The following is a 17,920-nucleotide window of genomic DNA, read 5'->3' on the forward strand; positions in this document are numbered from 1 at the left end:
TTTCATGTGTAAATTTGCTTTATTAGCTTTAATCACAAAGTGGAACATCTGGCTGAGCTTCATGGTCCGGGAGACGGAGCCCAGAGAGAACCCGATGGTTGTGGAAGGTCCTGGAGGTTTTGAGCACGGTCGGGTCGGTGAATGACGACTGAGACGAGGGACTCGTGCTCTGAGAGAGCAGAGTTAAAGGAGTGGTCGCTGTCGGACTCGCCTGACCCTGGTTGGTCCTGGTACATCAGGTCTGCTTCACTGGCCAGAGGGGGAAACAGATGTTCAAGACTTTTAACCTCCGAGCAGGTCACATTTAAAAATATCTACATGTGGACATGCGATCCTTTACGTTTACCATCAGCTTCTATCAATGCCTCCTTCAGACGTGTCCTACCTGAGTTCAGAGTCCAGGTAAACACTGTCATCACTGCTGGGGCGCTCTCCTCGTTCTGCTTCCCTTCCTGAGCGGCCACTCGGACTTTGCTGCCTCGCTGTGGGGATCCTCCTCTTTATCTGCGCGTTTGTCTGGCGGGTCGACGACAAACTGGGCCGCTCATCATCAGTGGAGTCTCTGAGAGAACCAGACAGAGAGCATAGACCAGTGGGTCCCACTGTGGGGCAAGCCACTCTTGGGGGACACAGAGCTGCAAGATGGAGGGGAACCTTTACCCCAGATTCTGAATCCGGGGCAGGGAAGAACATGTTTGACTGATTTAGAGGAAGCACTTCTGTGCTGAAACATCTGGATCGCTCATCTGCTCCTTCACTAAATTTAATTTGGAAAATAATGTTAAGAAGCAAATATTTGTTGATGGGCCCCGAGCACAAGTGCAAAGAATTTAAATCTTTAACATGACTCTTGACAAGGAAAGTAAGGAGAACCGGTGCCGTTCTCAGCTGCTCCAACAGCTTTGGGAAACATTTATCACTGAAAGAAGTTCAGAAACGCTGAAGAGTAACAGATCATAGCTGCGCGCTAGGTTTCTGTTAACAGCGATCAGTCTACGGGGAGGCGTGTGCAGCAGAGACTGACAAATGTAGCTAATACAAAAACCGCAATTCCTCTGATGGCCACTTGAGGCAGGCTGCAGCGGTAAGTCAGCCTGTGTGGGGGCGTGGCCTCAGCTGTCGCTGCCAGCTGTTTGTTTTTAAACAGTGACAGCAGGCATCTCCATGGAAACCGTTGTAATTCTGCCTCGTTACAGTTGTTTGGACCCTTCGTCACCCTGCGTCTCTGTGACGTCCTGTCATTGGATAACGTCAGAACTCAAATCCAGTGCCGCTTCTCTGCTTTATAAATCACTTAAAACAGAGTCAATGAGACACATGGCGACACCGCTCTGGCTCAATTTTACAGCCCTTCTCTGGCGTTCACTCACAGCTCCTCCTCGCTGTCTTCCTGGAAGGTCAGAGGTCGTACGCAGATGACACACGTGCTCCCCAAACTCTGGAAGCACGGCCGACAGTACACGCCTGCAAAGAGACGGCAGCTTGTAAAAAGAGCATTCATCCTCATTCATGACACAAACTCTGCTCGTTTTAAATCGCTCACTACGAACTTATGAGGAAATGAAAGGACCAGTGAAACAGTGACCCAGGCTATCACTGGGTGCAGTCTGATATAAAGTTCTCCTGCTGGGTGGACTGATTCAGTGTCACAGATAACAGGTGTTTTTTTATTAACCAGCTCAATGTAATCCTCTCTGCAGCCTTTTAAAAGGATCTCTTGGCTCTGTGAAACCTAAACAGAAGCTAAAGAGTTAAATCTGCTACAGTTACAGTTATCTCTCACTTCAGCTGAGTCAACAACACTGAGTGCTGCAGGACACTCCCTCAGCGTGCGCACACACACACACACACACACACACACACACGCTCCAGTTTACGGCGTCACACTGCAGGTATTTGTCCTGGTGTGAGAAATGATTCAGTCTTTCGCTGTTTTTTGATGTAAAGCGTTACCTCACTGTTTAAAGGGAAAGACACACCTCAGAGACTAAATCACATCACATTCATCATCAGGGCTGAACATTGATGCTATGTCCAGCAAACAGACGTTTCAGGGTTGATGCAGATATCCGGCACGTGGCTCCCTGTGCTTACTTTCTGTTGCAAATGTGCAGAAAATCTGCAAAGAATCTGGACAGGAAGAGGCGCCACGTGGAGAGGTTAAAGGTCAATCCACCCAATAAAAACTAAAAACCTCAGGACGGTTTTACCAGGGAGCGCCCTCGGTGGGTTTACCTGAACAGTGCGGGGCATCACAGATGACTGCGCTCAGGTCAGGCAGGCGCAGCACCTCTCCACAGACCAGACAGCAGGCAGGTGTCGACAAGCCCAGCAGGTGAGACAGGCGACCTCCTCCAGGTAACCTGACAGTAATGCAAACAGATCGCATCCTGACCTTCTGAAGGTTCTGGTCCCTTAGTTTCATTGAATAATACCAACCCTGTTATTAATGTAACCACACACAATGTTTCAACATTAAACAGGCTGAAGTCGATCTACTCTGCTCATCCCTGTCAGACCTGTTGCATCGCATTAACCACAAGCTCTGACAGTGAAGCAGCATAAAGGATCATCACATCAGGCCACGATCTAAAGACACAAAGTCAGTGACATCAGGGACTCCAGCGAACCACGGTGGGAGCCGTTATCCACACATGGAGAAAGCCTGGAACAGTCCTGGAAGCTTCCCAGGAGCGACCGGCTGACCAAAATTCATCCAGGAGGACCTGCAGGCCTCAGTTAAGGTCAGAGGTCACGATTCAACAAAATGAGAGTGAGCAAAAAATGGCCTCCGTGGGAGAGTCCAATGAAAACCACTGCAGACCGAAAAGATCGTCTCACATCTGCCAACAAACATCTGGAAGATCCCAGTAACGTCTGGGAAATATTCTGTGGACTGACGAGGCAGAAGCTGAACTTTGTGGAAGGTTTGAGTCCCGTTACGTCTGCGTCAACCTGCACGCAGAACATCAACCTGCCACCACTACAGTCGGACTCGGTGGTGTGATGGTCCGGGCTGCTCTGAGGGAACCACGAGTGAGCGAGGATGTCGGCCCATCAGGACGCAAACACAGCAGCGAGTGTCTTTCCCTTCACGAATGAAATCATCATTTGAAAAAAAAAAAAAACTGAATCAGACTGAATTTGTGTTCAACAGTTTCTGAGGGAAATACAAATGTTTTTCACTCCTACAGCACCTAAAGCGTGCACGTGTTTGTGGGACACGACTTTAGGTCAGTCTTTGTACCGTATCAGCAGAGCATGGAGACGTCCTCCTCCTCCTCCCGGGTCGGTTGTGCTCCTGCCCACAGACCTCCTCAGGGCTCTGCGCACCCCCCTCCTCTGATCCAGGATCTGCTGGCGGAGGAACCGGATCCTCTCCTGTCGAGCGCAACGACAACAGCCCAGCTCGTCACAATCATGTCTCACTTTTCCCTCACACATCCAGAATGTCACGCTCTGTGATCAACATCCACCACAGCAGCAACACAACCTCCCGCTCTCTGTGCAAAATCAGAAACATTGGCAGAGTTTCAGCGTTTGTCACGGAGAGTTAAAACATGCCGCTCGGCGGGAGGGTGAGGGCAGGTCCGCTGTCAGGCGATGCAGAGATAAACGGACATGTTGCAACGACACACTGACGGCCGACAGATGAACGTGCTGCTTCTTACGCTTTGTGAGGGAAGATTTCAACATAAGCAGCACAATGAAGCTGGAATCATCAGAAAATTCCACGTTAAAGAAATTAAGCTAGTTTCACACTCCAGTGACCTGCTGGTGTCCCGCTCAGATTCCCACTGAGTCCGTTTGCTTCTCCTGCAGCTCGTCGTGGGTTTGTTTTAACATGCAGTGAACCGCGGCTAACACACTGATTAAGGAAACAGCATCAGTGAGACGAACACGGAGTAACCGACTAACCATCCTTATATAAAACATCACGGGGCCGTAAATGAACCCACGCTGTCATGTTACTGAGGACTCACATCTAATCTGTCGAGGCTCCGACTCCACACTAACAGAAAAATCAACAGGCCAAACTCAGCCCAGCAGCATCCCAGCAGCTCTCCCAGTCATCTAAACGGAGCCCATGAGGCTGCGCTGGGCTCAGATTTGGCGTGACACTAAATCTGACCCGGCGTCCTCCAGCCAATCGCATCTCCGGCACGCACTCCTGGCAGTCAGAAAAGCAACCACGCCCAGAACACGCGGCTGATTATATTTCACTACAAACAGAAGAAGAGGAGGAATCCAGAAAGCAACATTGGTGTGATTTATTGCGTGAAAGTTGCATCCAGCCTGCAGAGCGAACGACACGTGCAGCAGACACACACTAACGTGCAGACAGAGGAAAAGCAAACACCAAACTGAACTCTTTGTGAAATCAGAGTTGAAAGCGGCCGACGGCAGTGGGTCATTTCCCAGAAATTTCACAACCACCACGACCAAAGCACAGAAAACAGATGTGTTAACAGACACACTAGTCGCCGTTTGCCACAGCAGTTTGTGATCAACATTAGACACACAGCCCCCGCCTCAGAGCCGTCGACCAGCCGGGCGGCACAGGATGTTCTGGTTCCTGTAACCCGAACAATCAGGGTCGCGCAGAAAGGCGTTGCCAAAATACATGAGGTTGAAGCGGCGAGCACCTCCACACCGTTAAACCTGCGCCAGCTGTCGAGCAGCGCGCCCGCCTCTAACCTTTTCAGCGTGAATGCTTCGCAGTCACGAGCAGCGGGCACGACCTCAGAGTGAGTGCAGGCTGCAGCTGGGTCATCGCCCGGATTTCTAACATGCGGTGAACGTGGATCTATTTGAATCCTGACAATAATCCTTTCCTAAACCGCAGGCTGCATTTACAAAAGATGGCACCGCCACCATGAAGCCAGCCGCTCGGTCTCATGCCCAGCGGCATGCTGGGAAATGTTTCTAACCTTCATTGTGAAAGTGTTTTGGCAAAAGTCAAACGTTGGTGTTATTTGGTGGTTGTTTATTGATTTATTGATTTCCTTTTGTGGGGAATCGTCTAAGACTGGGAAAGCTTTGGCCTTTAAACTGGAGATCGGATCTATGTGACGGAGTTGCCGGGCTGGTTTGTGGCAGCAGCGTGTTTTCCTGACTTTCGGCCTCGCCCGGGCTCGGGTCTCTGCGAGCAGTCCGGACCTGCCTCCTCCTTCCTCCTCTCACTCTTTCATTCTGCAGATTCTTCAGATGCCTCTCTGCTCCGTGACCTTTCACCCACAGCAGCAGCTGTTCTTCCTCTTCGCTCGTCTCACCAAAACAGCACACCTTCACTCGGAGAGGAGGAGTGGGCGGGGCATGCAGGTGAAATAAAAAAAACCTGCCCTGGGGCACAGCTCTCCTGATCCTCGTGTTGTCAGAGGATCGGTTTACATCATCTCTGCGAGGCTGGCCGGCGTCCAAAATCCTCGAAGAGAATATGAGCCCAGGTTTGAAAAAATGCGAGCCACCCAGGAGCGGCTGCGTGCGCTGCCAGACAGCTTTGTTAGAGGGTTCAGAGCTGGTTTAAATCAGAGTTCTCCTTGTAAATCCACACCACTGCAGTGGATTTAAAACTCACACAGTGTCGACGGACGGGCAGGAGGCATGACTCAGGTGCAGACTTCCAGCTTCAGTTCAACTGGTTTAAACAAAAACGCAGCAATAACCTGCGACAAGGTTTCCACCCACCCACAAATTTTCTCCCATTTCTCCATTTCGGGGACGCCTCTCGCCCTGTGACAGCTGGAGCCCGTCCCCGCTGTCACAGGGCGAGAGGCGTCGTCCGAATCATGTGACTCTAAGTGTGTGAGTACCTGCTCTCTCTCAGGGTGATATGAAGCACAGATGAGGCGTCTGCAGCGCTGCATGAATCCGCTGGTCAGAGACACAAGCAGAGCCAAACCCAACAGGAAGCCTGCAACACAGACCACAACCAGTAAAACCAGTAAAGTCCCTTTGTCTCAATGTGGTTAAAAAAGAAAGGTGAAAATGTGTGTGGCTGAAACACCGACCCCGTCTTCACGGTGTGACGGCAATAACACACATACAACACAGATATCGGACGGACAGCTGATTTGATTATGAAAAGGTTGCAATCAGACAAACATCACATTTGTCTGCATGTAAATCTCTGATGTCAGGTGAACATATTTGTGTTGGTTTGCCTCTGCACACTGGGCTCTGTGCTGGGTGGGTGCTCTGTTAGAGGCGGCCGGGGCTCAGGCCTTTGCCATTTGTTTTTCTGGTGGGTTCTTATTAGGGCTGCCACGATTAGTCGACTATCAAAATCGTCGACGACTGATTTAATAGTCGACGCGTCGTTTGAAGCTTTGTAAGATCACAAAAGATGCAGGAATAAGTAGCAGGATTAAAGAGTGTAATAACGGACTGAAACAGAAGATGACAGCACTGCATGTACAAGGATGCCAGCTGCCGTTAAACCCCGAAGAAGAAGAAGCTGTGTCCCAGAATTCATAGCGCAGCCCAGCTCAGTTTCCAACAATGGCGGCAGCTAGTTAGTTTTAATATTACTCTTATTATTCTTTCTGGGTCACAGAATAAACGTTTAACATATTTTCATGGAGAATGTAGCTGTGTAAACCTCAAATATCTGCTCAGTTTATCAAGACACCGCATATTTTCAAAAGCGCTCCGACGTTTTCGGAGACGTCTGTTACCCACTAGCTCGATAGCTAGCCGGGGGCTAGGCTAACTAGAGCCGTGAGAACACCGGACTCCCGGCAGATCGTTTTCAAACCCACCGCCATCTTTCCCTACTCAGGTTAAACATGATATATGAGTCACTTAGATAACTTAAACATGTTATTGTTTGGCTTTTTTTTTAGTATTTTATTTGTTCCTGAGTAAATCGGTTTGGCTGAGATTAAAGTTATAGTTTTTACACAGCTGAATAAACGTCAAGCAGACAGCTGATTATCAGAAGTGTGAGATGCTCGAGAATTTACTCCGGTGTCCTGTTATATTTTAGATAGCAAGGAGTTTATTAAACTTCACCGAAACAATCTGCAAATTTCATTAGAGTTTAATAAACTATCATCTTGTCTTTATTTTTAGTTAGCACCGTAAACACTTAAAGCTGTAAGCTAATGATAGTTATATAAGAGCAGATGCTGCTGGTGCAATAAGCTGTACGTTTTACGTCCAATGGATGATGATCTGATTAGTCGACTATCAAAATAATGGTTTGTGGCAGCCCTAGTTCTTATTGATCTCAGTATCTAATTATTTCATTGTAAGGTTTGAAGCTCATGCTGTGGTCTGAATAGTTGAGTAAGTGGAGCGTGTAAAGTGATGAAGGATGCTACGACTCCATGTTGTCACGTCATATGAGTGTTAGAAATCTGACTGTCTGCTCTTTCAGTTTTAATGAAACTCAAATATTCCAAAAGCTCTGGACGGATCAGTGACTGATGAGTCATTGCTAAGCTCAAAACAACACAACCTCTTCCTCTGCTCATCTTTGTTGTGATGTTTGCAGGTCAAAGCTGGATTAAAGCTCCTGAGCTCAGGACGTGTTTGTGTCAGAGACGCTCTGTCGTCACAGCTTCTCTCAACAGTCACTCAAAACGTTGCTTCCAGTCATCTGCGTGTTCAGACAAAACAACGCAGTCGCTCTGACACTCGGATTCCACATTCCTGGGTAGTTTTTGTTTTTTTAAATCCTCTTCCTCTGCTGCTACTGGCCCGTTTCCAGTACAGGAAGCTTCTATGAACTCAGGAATCTGGCTTTTATTTTATTACGACTTTGCTTCCAGCAACAAAATGAAACCACTGATGCCTGAGATGAATAACACCGATTATCTCGTTACAATCAGCCTCCTGGTGTGTCCTTGTGTGGGATTTTTAACACAGCAGGTGAGCAGTCAGCTGTTCGAGGTGATGCCCTGGAGGCAGGTAAAAGGCCAGTGAGTGATTAGGGCAGGGGTCACGTTGCACACAGTGATCCAAGGAAGGATGACAGGTGAAGCAGCCAGTATGCTCAGAGCCCACACAAGGGTTACTGCAGCTCAAAGGAGCCAGATCACTCCACCTCCACCTACAATGAGCACAGAGCCAGGCCAAGGTGGTGTCCCGGTCTGATGAATTACTTTTCCTTTTCCATTGTTTACCTGGAGAGGAGATGGAAGCAGGATGTACTACAGGAAGTGTGTGTGTGTGTCTGCGGGGAAAGTATAGGTCCTTAGATTGAGACCACATTCATCTTCCCTTCATGGCAGCGTCCTCTTTTGTTCAGGGATCATTTGGGTAGATTGTGAATCCGTTAACAGCTAAAACTAGGAAGATTATTCAAAAAGCTGCAGATGCATAAACTGGATCTTGTAATCAGTGCAGACCTATCGATCTATTAGTACAAAATCATGTTATTCATTAGATGACTGCATTAAAACTGCGTCCAAAGGCTCCACAGCACAGACACTGCAGAGGTTACAAGAGCTGAAACTGAGCAGACAGCTGGCAGCTACAGCCACCTGCGTCACTGCAGCCACGCACTGATTTATTCTAAGCTTTACGTGGTTTGTCCTCCTTTAAAGTTCAATGAGGCCAATTGTGATTCGCTTCCTGTGTGATGTCATACCGAGGATGAAACACGTGTTGTAGTTTGGTTCTGACGGCTCCAGCAGGCACTTCTTGCTGATCACGGTGATGTTTCCCCGCTGCAGGATGTTGAACGAGGCCACCACGTCTCTGTAGATGTCTGAGGCGTAACCCGACCCGTTCACCTGGACCGCCACCGTGACCGGAACTATCGGGACAGAGCGTCACGCTGGTCACCGCTCACAGTGAAAACGCAGGGCTGTTTTTGGCAGGTGTGCTGGCTCACCTCTGGCCACGATGTCCTCCGTCACCTGGTGGTGCACCTGATCCAGAATCCAGAACACCAGGAAGTCCAGCGCCACCAGCAGGCTGCCTATGATCAGGTGCCTGAAGACCGAAACCAAGCCCGCCATCACCGCCCGCCGCTCTCTGTACGTCAGCTGAAATGACACTGCAGGACAGACGCGTCAGATCGCTTTGATGAACATCGCTGATCCACAAACCATGACCTCGTCCAGCACCTGCTGTGTACCTGTCACACAAGCTAACAAACAAACCCACACACACGGATGTACTCACGTGGTGTGATGTAGGTCTTGGCCTCTCTGCGCGTGATTGGAAACACAGAGGCTCCGCCTACTGAGGTCACCCTTTGGTCAAGGTCTTTAAACTGAGCAGTGATGTAGTTGTTATCAAATTTAATATTGTGGAGGTACCTGTGTCTGTACTGCACTGCCCTGCAGACACACAACCACATCAACACCCATCAGCAACAATCAGCATCGAGGTTAATGCAAAGCAACGCTCGTGGAAATAAAGTGAAGTGTAAAGAGTGAGACGAGGGGAAAAAGTCAAATAAGGAAGCTCGTGGAGTAAAAATGCCACAAAGAGCTGAACATGATAAAGTGGATCGATGAAGCAAAATACCTCAAAAAGCGAAATGAAACTGAATAAAAAAGGAAACGAGCAGAGCGATGTGAGAAGACGATGCAGAGCTGAAAAACTGCAGCGATGAGATTACAGATGAGTCTCTGCTGCACAGATGTTGCTGCGTGAGCTATGAAAGACTTCCTGAATCGTCCTCGTGTAGCTGAAGTAAACTGAAGCATGTGGTTTGCATTTGGCTAAAGTGACCTAAAGCATGCAGAGTATGTGCAGATGTCATGAACTAAAGAGCGCAAATGAACCAAACTGAATCAGGCAGCTCAAGTAAGCTGACGCCTGTGGATCAGGGAGACCGAGCGGCGCATGTGGAGCGAAAACAGAAATAATAAAACATTTTCCTGCTTATTTTATTTTTTGCATTTTTCACACTTGCAGATCATCAAACAGATTTTAATGTGATCAATAATGATTTGGTTTACAGGGAGGAAGCTCTCCAAACCCACCTGTGTGAAGAAGTAACTCCACCCTAAACCTAACACCTGGTTGTGCGACCATAACTGACGCTGAGCAATGAGTGCTTCACGTCGCTGTGGAGGAAGCGTGCCACGCTCTTCTTTGCAGAATTATTTGAATTCAGTCACATTAGAGGGTTTTCCAGCAGGAACAGCCTCTTCAAAGCATTTTAGGCGCCACACGATGCCGTGTTCCTGATCACCGTCCTGATGGTGGAAGGTTCTCCTTCATCCTGGTCGAGAGCAGAATCCATGGTTCCACCAGTTACAGCGACTCTGACCTCACCTGATGCGAGTGAGGCCTGCGGTTCTTTAGATGTTGTTCTGGGTTCTTCTGTGACCTCCCAGATGAGCCACTGATGCGTTCCCAAAGTAATTTTGGTCGACCAAAGTTTTACAGGCTTAGAAACGGATCTGCAACCCTCTCCAGACTGATGGATGTCAGCGACTTTGTGTCTCAGCTCTTTCTTTCAATCGAGGAATGATTTGCTGCTGTTTGGGATCTTTTGGCGTGCTTCGCTCTGTCAGACGCGCTTTGTCTAAGTCAGGGGTGTCCAACTCCAGTCTACTGTCTGCAGCTTTTAGATGCATCCCTGCTCCAACACAGCTGAATCAAATTGCTTGGATCATCTCTTCAGCACGCCATCAAGTTCAGCAAAGGCCTGATAACAAGCCATTCATTTGATTCAGGTGTGTCGAAACAAGGATGCGTCTAAACGCTGCAGGACGGTAGCTCTGAAGGACACCGCTGGTTTAGGTGATCAGCCCCGGTGTGGCCGTGAAACTGAACTCATGAGTTAAGTTTTATTGTTTTATTGTAAAATGCATCTATTTTGATTGTAAGCCCAACAAGGGACAATTGTTGAAAATTAGCAATAGCTATAAACTTGTGTATTACATCAGTTTCCTGTTTTGTACTTGGACTCAGTTAAGCTGCGCTGTCCCTTTTAAATAAATAGATTCAAGGAGGGGACGAATACTTGTGGTGTGACTGAAGGATTTTAAAGTGTTGCGTTGCATCTATTAGATGAACTGAAGCATGTGCACTGTGTGGAGCAACTGAACATTAGATAGATTCAGTGAACCAAGTGTGTAGATGTGAGAAGAGTCCCGACCTGAGGAAGGAGCAGGCGAGCAGGACGAGGCCGATGTACGCCAGCGGTCCACTCAGCTTCTGAAACACTTGAAGTTCCGATGAAATCTCCGACATGATGCTCTGAGACATCTGGTGCAGAGACTGGCTGCTGTTGGCATCCAGGTCAAAGTCCAGTGAGGCGGAGATGTTGAACTCAAACTCACGCTTCATCTTCTGAAACACTGCAATGACAGCTGAAAGAGGCAGGAGTCAGCCTCTGTGCGCCCGGCAGTAAAGGCTAAACAATAAAGAGGAAATGGACTCACGAGCCGCGAGACGTTTCCTCAGGTGGTCGGCGATGTAGGAAGGGACGATGCAGAAGAACTCGCCAGCTGAAAGACCAACAGTGAGACGATTACAGAGACGTAAAGATGAACGTGAGAGCAAATACAGAGTTTGGACTCTTTGGTTTTTAAGGCCACGCTGACATTAGAATAAAATCATTGAAATAAGTGAAAAGTGTCCTGGACCGTGAACAGTAGATCTTGTCCGACACTCCTTTTCCACGTTTTATTCTTTAAGTCTCAGAGATTACAGCCTGACCTTCTGTAACTTTGATATTTGTGCCTCTGAGGGTTAACGTCCACACAAGGACCGGGATACATGGACGCACCGCGGGCCAGGTTGCAGAGCGGCAGGAAGCCGTCCACGATGTTGCACAGGAAGTTGAAGTCGCCCAGCAGCTCAGAGCAGTCGCTTCGAGCTTCCTCAAACAGTGACCGGCACTTCCTGTACGGAGTTCCCATCTTTTCGTTACAGATGTCCCCGATATCGGCCAGGAAGCGTAGGACATTCCTCAGCGCGCGAGCTGCAGGGTCAGAGGTCAGAGGTGTAAGGTGAGTATCTGCAGGCGTATGGCAAACATGGTCGGTCAGACACACACTGTCTCCTATAAGGCCTCAGCCCACCCACAGTGCTACACACCTCAGGCCCAGCCTCCTCCCTTTACCAAACACAGAAACTCAACTTAAAATCTGAGGTCAGCGACACCTGTTCTGTTCTGGGCGGGGCCTGCAGCTCTGAGAGTGTGGATCCCCAGGTATGCACATGGAAGGTGTGAAACTGCAGCCAACTGTAAATGACTGTGGGTGAAACCATCAGTCCTCTTTAACACAGGGCTGCACTTCCTGCCTTCACAGCATGGTTCGGGTCAGTTTTCCTTCATCTACACCAAATGAGAAATTCTGAAGAGCCTATTTGAGATAAATACATGCTTTTACAATCTTATGACCCTCTGAGGCGTCTTTGATGTTTGTTAGCTCAGTGAAAGTGTTTTCTAATTGGTTCATTTTGTTATGTCACAGGTGCAAAGCTTGCATTTATATTGCATGTACACTTCATCTGTTTCACAGTCACGGCCACTTTCGAATGACTAACTTGTCTTTGGGACAGAAAGAAACGTACAAACTGTACACAGACATGCCCCGGCTGGGATTTGAACCAGGAACCTTCTGTCTGTGAGGATATAGTGCTGACCACTGTCGCACCATGCACTGGATCTGGTGGCTGCATCTGCAGGAACTGCTGTCCCATATCAGCTGGTTAAAGAGGCTGCCTTACCAACATGGCGGATGCTGTCTGTCATAGCGTAGATGAAGTTCTGGACTCTTCCTGCGACGGCGTACGCGTTTCTGCTGATCTCCCTGATGTGGTCCAACACGGCTGCAAACCAACAAAAACACTGACGCTCACAGCTCGCCACATTCATCTGATTTGTGACTGGATCAGAAAGAATTATATGAATCCATGAAACTGGATAAAAACGGCAGCAACTGATATAAAATTCATATTTTGTTTAAAATTCTATTAAATTTCAATATGAAACACGAGTGGTAAATTTTTAGGAGCACTGGCGGCTGTAACTGCAGTGGGTGTGGGGGCGGGTCTTACAGAAGAGGGGCGTGGCTGCTTTCTGCATCAGTTCCTGCGTTTGATTGGCTGCCAGCTCAGCTCCACACAGCAGGCTGGAGGCGGCTCGCTCGGTGTTCTCCAACGTGTTGCTGAGCGGACCGGACACGAGCAGCGACACGAACATGAGGAGGAGGAAGTTCCTGCCATGACCTGAAACACAGGAAGAGAAGCGCTGTGACGGCGTGGACCTGGCGTCTAATTCAGAAGCTCTGATTGTCCACCTCTAATCGGGAATAGTGACTCTGCTGGGAACTCCATGTTTATTTGGGACCTTGGGATTCAACCTCCACTTCAGAGCTCGTACTGCATCAGGTCCATTTGCGTTTGGGAGGAGGTCCAACTCTGTTTGAAGGTTAGGGAGCACGTAGAGTGTGTGTTGCTTCAAATCTGAGAACTCTATTTGTGCCGTTGTAGAAGTCTGCTCAGAGATTTCATACCTGGAAGCTCATAAGTGGAGAGAGTCACGTTTTTTCTGAATCAACATGGAGGCTCTAACTTGATTTATGAGTCCTAACTCATCCCTTTGAGCTATGACGTCATTTAGAAATGCTTCTCTGTTTTGGAAGCTCATCTTACTCGACCGGTAGTGTAAGCGCCACAATACCAGAAGACGGTTTACTTGACTTCATATCTAGATTTTGCACAAGAACAGCATGATGAATTTGAATTTCTTAAAGTTGTTCCCTTTAACACAGCGAGTGACGTCGTGGACAAAGATGGAGACCTGCGTGTGACGATGTCATTTTGATCATTTCAAAGCAGAAGTTCTCAAACTGAATTGTACAGGAGCTCAGAAGTGTCTTATTTAGAGCTTTAAAGGGCAATAACAGCTCGACCTCTCAGAGTTTTCACCATCTGAATATTGGCGCGCAGTCTCTGAGAGCTCTGTACGGCGTCACCTGTGGTCGTAACTTTATTCTAGAGATGGCACGATACCACTTTTTTATGTCCGATACCGATACCGATATCATAAATTTGGATATCTGCCGATACCGATATGAATCCGATATAGTGTTTTTTAATCAACAAAACTGTTTTTTAAATATCTTGCTGCATTTTGTATAAGTTCATACTCAAGTTTAAAACAACAACTACACTAAAGCTATTCTGTTATACCTGTATGCAAAAAAAATGTTTCATAGTTCAGCAATACTGATCAATCTAATAAACTTAAACCTACACCATCCTCCCTATTCTGGTATTTTAAAGAGTACTTAGCGTAAATATTAAGCAACCTAACTAATAGGGTTCCAACTCCCAGCAACAACAAAAATAAATAAATAAAAAATAAGGAACCACCCCTCACGCTCCACCTCATGATGCTTAATCGACGTAATCAACCTTAATTTGATGCAATGTGAAAAAAAATGCACAGAAATCAATTATTTTTCAAGAAATATTAAATAGATTCAACATCTTTCTTCAACAAAATTGCAGACTGCACAGATGGTACCTTCCCAAAGGAAAAAGTACTATAGCTTACTAGGGTATATATATTAGACTTAATAGTTACTATATACAGTAATTGACTTCTATTCATTTTACATCAAATTAAAACTTTGGGTGTCAGATAATTATTTATTAAAAGCTCGACATTTTAAATGAGAATAAGAAAGAAAAGTATGTCTTTGTGCCCCCTTTTCCCTGTTCATGCCCTACGGCCCCCCTGGCTAAACTTTGCTAGATCCGCCCCTGCACAGTTACCAGCGTCAGCTACGTAGAAAAAGATCCTGGAGTAGAAAGTAATATTAAATAAATTCTAACAACAGCTGATCAAGCTTAAACGTGCTGCTGTTGTTCAGCCGCTGGTTTCCTCTTTCTGGTGCAAAGTGGGCCAAAAGCAAACTAGAGACACGGACTCACGACAGAAAAGCCGATCAGCTGATCATTAAGCAGTTTCATGATTGAAGTAGCAGCAAGAAGAGGCAGTCGCTCCATATATCGTTTGTTAAGCTTAACGCAGGAATGCTTTACAAACATTCAGAGATGGACTTACACACTTGCTTTACTTCTCTCGGGGATAACTTTGTCGGAGATGAAATGCCGGGTTGCTAGCGAAGCTCCACATGCTATCCAGACCACCGACAGGTCCCGCATGCCACAGCCGCTCTATCACGTGATGCATACTGCTCCGACGTGCTAACGTTCTGAGGCGAGTTACGGCGTGTTGCAAGTTTTGTGAGGTGCTTTCGTGATATTTAATGGATCGGATTACATTTTTTATTTTTCTCCGATATCCGATCCAGTAATTTAGGTCAGTATCGGACCGATACCGATACGTAATATCGGATCGGTCCATCTCTACTTTATTCAGGAGCTTTTTGAGAGCTCTGACTTCAGTTAGAAGCTCTGCTGTCTGTTTCAGAGCTCTGGCTGTTATCGGAAGCTCGTCCTCTGTTTGGAGACTAAAAGAAGTTGGGCTGACGGGATCACTACCATCCTCATGTCATCCAAGAAATGTCTGTTTTTAAATTATTTTTATTCTTAATTTACAGAGTTTATAAGTTTCTTTAGTAGTAGTAGCACTAACGATGAGGACTTATTACAACACACAATATTGTCATTTTTGGGATGTTTTTCTCTTCTACAGCATGTCAGATTTATATCGATGAACAAAGAGAGGATCGGTATAAAACCTTGAAGGCGCGTCGCTGACAAACCTGAGCACATGGAGGGCAGCATGACCATGATGCTGGCCCTGACGCTGACCGACAGCCCCATACCGAACGCTGCCAGACCAGCCAAGCACAACGTGGTGTGGGCGCAGAACCACAGCGGCTGTTTCTGCAGGAAGAGAGTCATGAGTCCGTACAGAGACGCGATCAGCAGCCCGGATACAAACGCCACCATCCTCTGCCCCACCTCCACCAGGTGAGCTCTGAGCTTCCTCCTGCCGCTGAGTCGAGAGCGTCCCGCCGGTCTGTGGAAGCAAAAACAGTGAACGACATGTTCACTAACCTGCAGCACCACATAGACATGAAGCTACAGTGCTGCCACCTGCAGGCCGTGACGTACAGGCGGATTCACAGTGGCTGGGATATTTATCAAAGATCCGTCTTTGTAGGACAAATTAAATAAAAAACTAATAAAAGTTTAAAACATCAGCCCTGTCTTATTGTATTTAACAAACATGTCTCAGGACTACCTCACCTTCTACCTGCCTTTTCCCCGAGACTCGTCATTTCAAACACAAAAGGCTGAAAAGCCTGATTGTTGTTCCTGTTTGCATCGCGCTGGTGGACAAACAGAGACGACTACAACGGAGTAACAGACTTTAAAACTATCTGTGAGTTCTGAGTAAGAATAAACAGCTACGTGTCTCTGTTACACCGTTTTAATGTTGGATTAATGGAATAGAAACGATGAGTTTCAATGTCAGCTGTGAGTGCGCGCTGTGCAGTAAAGGTCTGCACAGACACGGTGACGTCGGCGAGGTCTGATGCTGGGTGTGAAACCAGAGATGATAAGCCCGTGTGCTGCCCCGAAGCACACGTCTGTTTGTCCTCGCCTTTCACCCTGATGCAGGTCGTAACTTACAAAATACCATCCTGTTGTGTAAACTCATCAGAGTCCACTGACGTCAAGCCAAGTGAGAACTCTGGGGTTGTTTCCCCAAATAAAGCCGGAGGAGCCCCGCCCCCACGGATGAATGTTGGGTTCACTTTCAGATGCTTCCATCCTTTATATACAGTAAAATAATTTGCAGGAAGTGAATAGGAGGGAAGTTAAAATGTTCTGTGATGAGGCTGTGGAGCAATAAATGTGAGCACAAATCATTTTTTAAAAAGGTGAAAGGTTAACATCCAGGTCACTCTAAATGAGAATGTGTTAGCTCAAAAGCTAACAGTTAGCACTCAGGTGAATCTGGTCCCTCTACCTGCTCAGAGCTCCTCGGATAGTCTCTGTGACTCCGCCCCTCTTCACCTGGACTGAGATGTCACTTTTCATCAGGAGCTGTTTCCTTTCTTCACTCCTCATCTTCATCTTTTACACCAGGGGAAACGTTTCCGCGTCACCTGGAAACCAGAGACACATCACGTGACAGGCCGAAGCTAACAGAAGCTCCAACAGTCAAACGTCGATACGTTTGTAAGCGGTGTGCGCTTGAACGCAGGTTAGAGGAGCGATTTGTGGTGAATGATGGCTGACACCGGGACACGTCACAGCTGTGAGTTCACCCACAACAACTCAAAACTCAGGTGGTGGAGCTGATCAGCCCTGAGGCTGCCAGCCGACGGTCAAAACCTGTTTCCAGGTGTTTGTGCTTCCTTACAGCGGCGCACAGGTGCGTTCAGACCATCCTGCCTCCAGTTGTCCATCGGTTCCTCTTCAGCCAATCAGAGGAGTTTCCGGTGGCTCGCCCGCTCTTCAGGGCGCTGTATGGAGTAGCGACCGGCACAGGTAACACCTCCAGCGACACACCTGGGCGGTTCATCTCTGAGCTTCAATCCGCACATGTTGGAAACCAGCGCGGGCATCAGAGCGAAAAGACGCCGCAGAGCTGCGCTCATTTTGGGGCCGATCAGCTGTTCGGAGGAAACAGGAGCGCGCACAGAATCAGCCTCTCATTAAATAATTTCATTCATTGTAAAATACTAGCTGATGTTATTATGACTTAGTCACATTGTTGTTGTCTTTATTTTTAATATTGTGTAATTTTATCATTTGTTACTATAAATATAACGAATGCAAAGCTCTTCTTTTACTTTCCAGCTGTTTTTATTATTATTCTGAAAGGTTGTTAGAAAAAAGCCGATGTGATGTTTGACTCCTGTTGTTGTTCGTCTCACCAACAGTCTTGTTCCTGGGCATTGCCCACAACCTCCCGCTGACCTTTGACCTGAAGGTGGCAGTAGGATGTTTGTTTGTTGGTGAGGCGAGGTCGCACACTCACATCTGTTCTTTGAAACACGTTTGAAAC

At 47.3% G+C, this 17,920-nt stretch overlaps 2 protein-coding genes across 6 annotated transcripts in view; one reads left to right on the plus strand and one right to left on the minus strand.

Annotated features, from left to right (window-relative positions):
* dcst2 (DC-STAMP domain containing 2) lies at window positions 1-17,850 on the minus strand. Of its 5 annotated transcripts, XM_085423979.1 has the most exons (17): window positions 17,273-17,850; window positions 16,877-17,015; window positions 15,660-15,919; window positions 12,979-13,149; window positions 12,649-12,750; window positions 11,702-11,896; window positions 11,355-11,420; window positions 11,069-11,282; window positions 9,136-9,293; window positions 8,843-9,007; window positions 8,597-8,764; window positions 5,814-5,914; window positions 3,248-3,381; window positions 2,236-2,363; window positions 1,371-1,464; window positions 386-562; window positions 1-249 (listed from the first exon to the last, which is right to left on the minus strand). In XM_085423979.1, the coding sequence occupies exons 2-17, from the start codon at window positions 16,981-16,983 to the stop codon at window positions 60-62; spliced, it is 2,430 nt and encodes an 809-aa protein (XP_085280105.1). In that variant the 5' UTR covers window positions 16,984-17,015; window positions 17,273-17,850; the 3' UTR covers window positions 1-59. The 5 variants fall into 5 exon arrangements, 3 of the variants coding, with proteins under 3 accessions (XP_085280105.1, XP_085280106.1, XP_085280107.1); XM_085423980.1 differs by lacking the exon at window positions 17,273-17,850 and having other exon boundaries at window positions 1-244; XR_014913847.1 differs by lacking the exons at window positions 1-249; window positions 17,273-17,850 and adding an exon at window positions 1,980-2,130 and having other exon boundaries at window positions 524-562.
* The window catches only part of dcst1 (DC-STAMP domain containing 1), a 12,293-nt gene continuing 11,401 nt past the window's right edge, over window positions 17,029-17,920 (plus strand). Inside the window, exons 1-3 of the mRNA XM_085423982.1 lie at window positions 17,029-17,167; window positions 17,275-17,400; window positions 17,796-17,870. Of these exons, the coding sequence (XP_085280108.1) occupies window positions 17,137-17,167; window positions 17,275-17,400; window positions 17,796-17,870 (232 nt within the window). The 5' untranslated portion in view covers window positions 17,029-17,136. The remainder of the gene's footprint in view (window positions 17,168-17,274; window positions 17,401-17,795; window positions 17,871-17,920) is intronic.

The sequence above is a fragment of the Rhamphochromis longiceps genome, linkage group LG11 (assembly GCF_057381845.1).
Source record: "Rhamphochromis longiceps isolate RC_006_pf linkage group LG11, R_longiceps_female_GT1.1, whole genome shotgun sequence".
Lineage (NCBI taxonomy): Eukaryota > Metazoa > Chordata > Actinopteri > Cichliformes > Cichlidae > Rhamphochromis > Rhamphochromis longiceps.

Excerpts from the sequence above, each read along its gene's own strand:
- dcst2 (XM_085423979.1), bottom strand. The coding sequence starts at position 16,983 with ATGAAGATGAGGAGTGAAGAAAGGAAACAGCTCCTGATGAAAAGTGAC. Across the intron at positions 9,294-11,068 it reads CTCGCCTGCTCCTTCCTCAG|GGCAGTGCAGTACAGACACA; the intron begins GTCGGGACTCTT and ends GTGTGTCTGCAG. Across the intron at positions 5,915-8,596 it reads CAACACGTGTTTCATCCTCG|GCTTCCTGTTGGGTTTGGCT; the intron begins GTATGACATCAC and ends TCTGTGTTGCAG.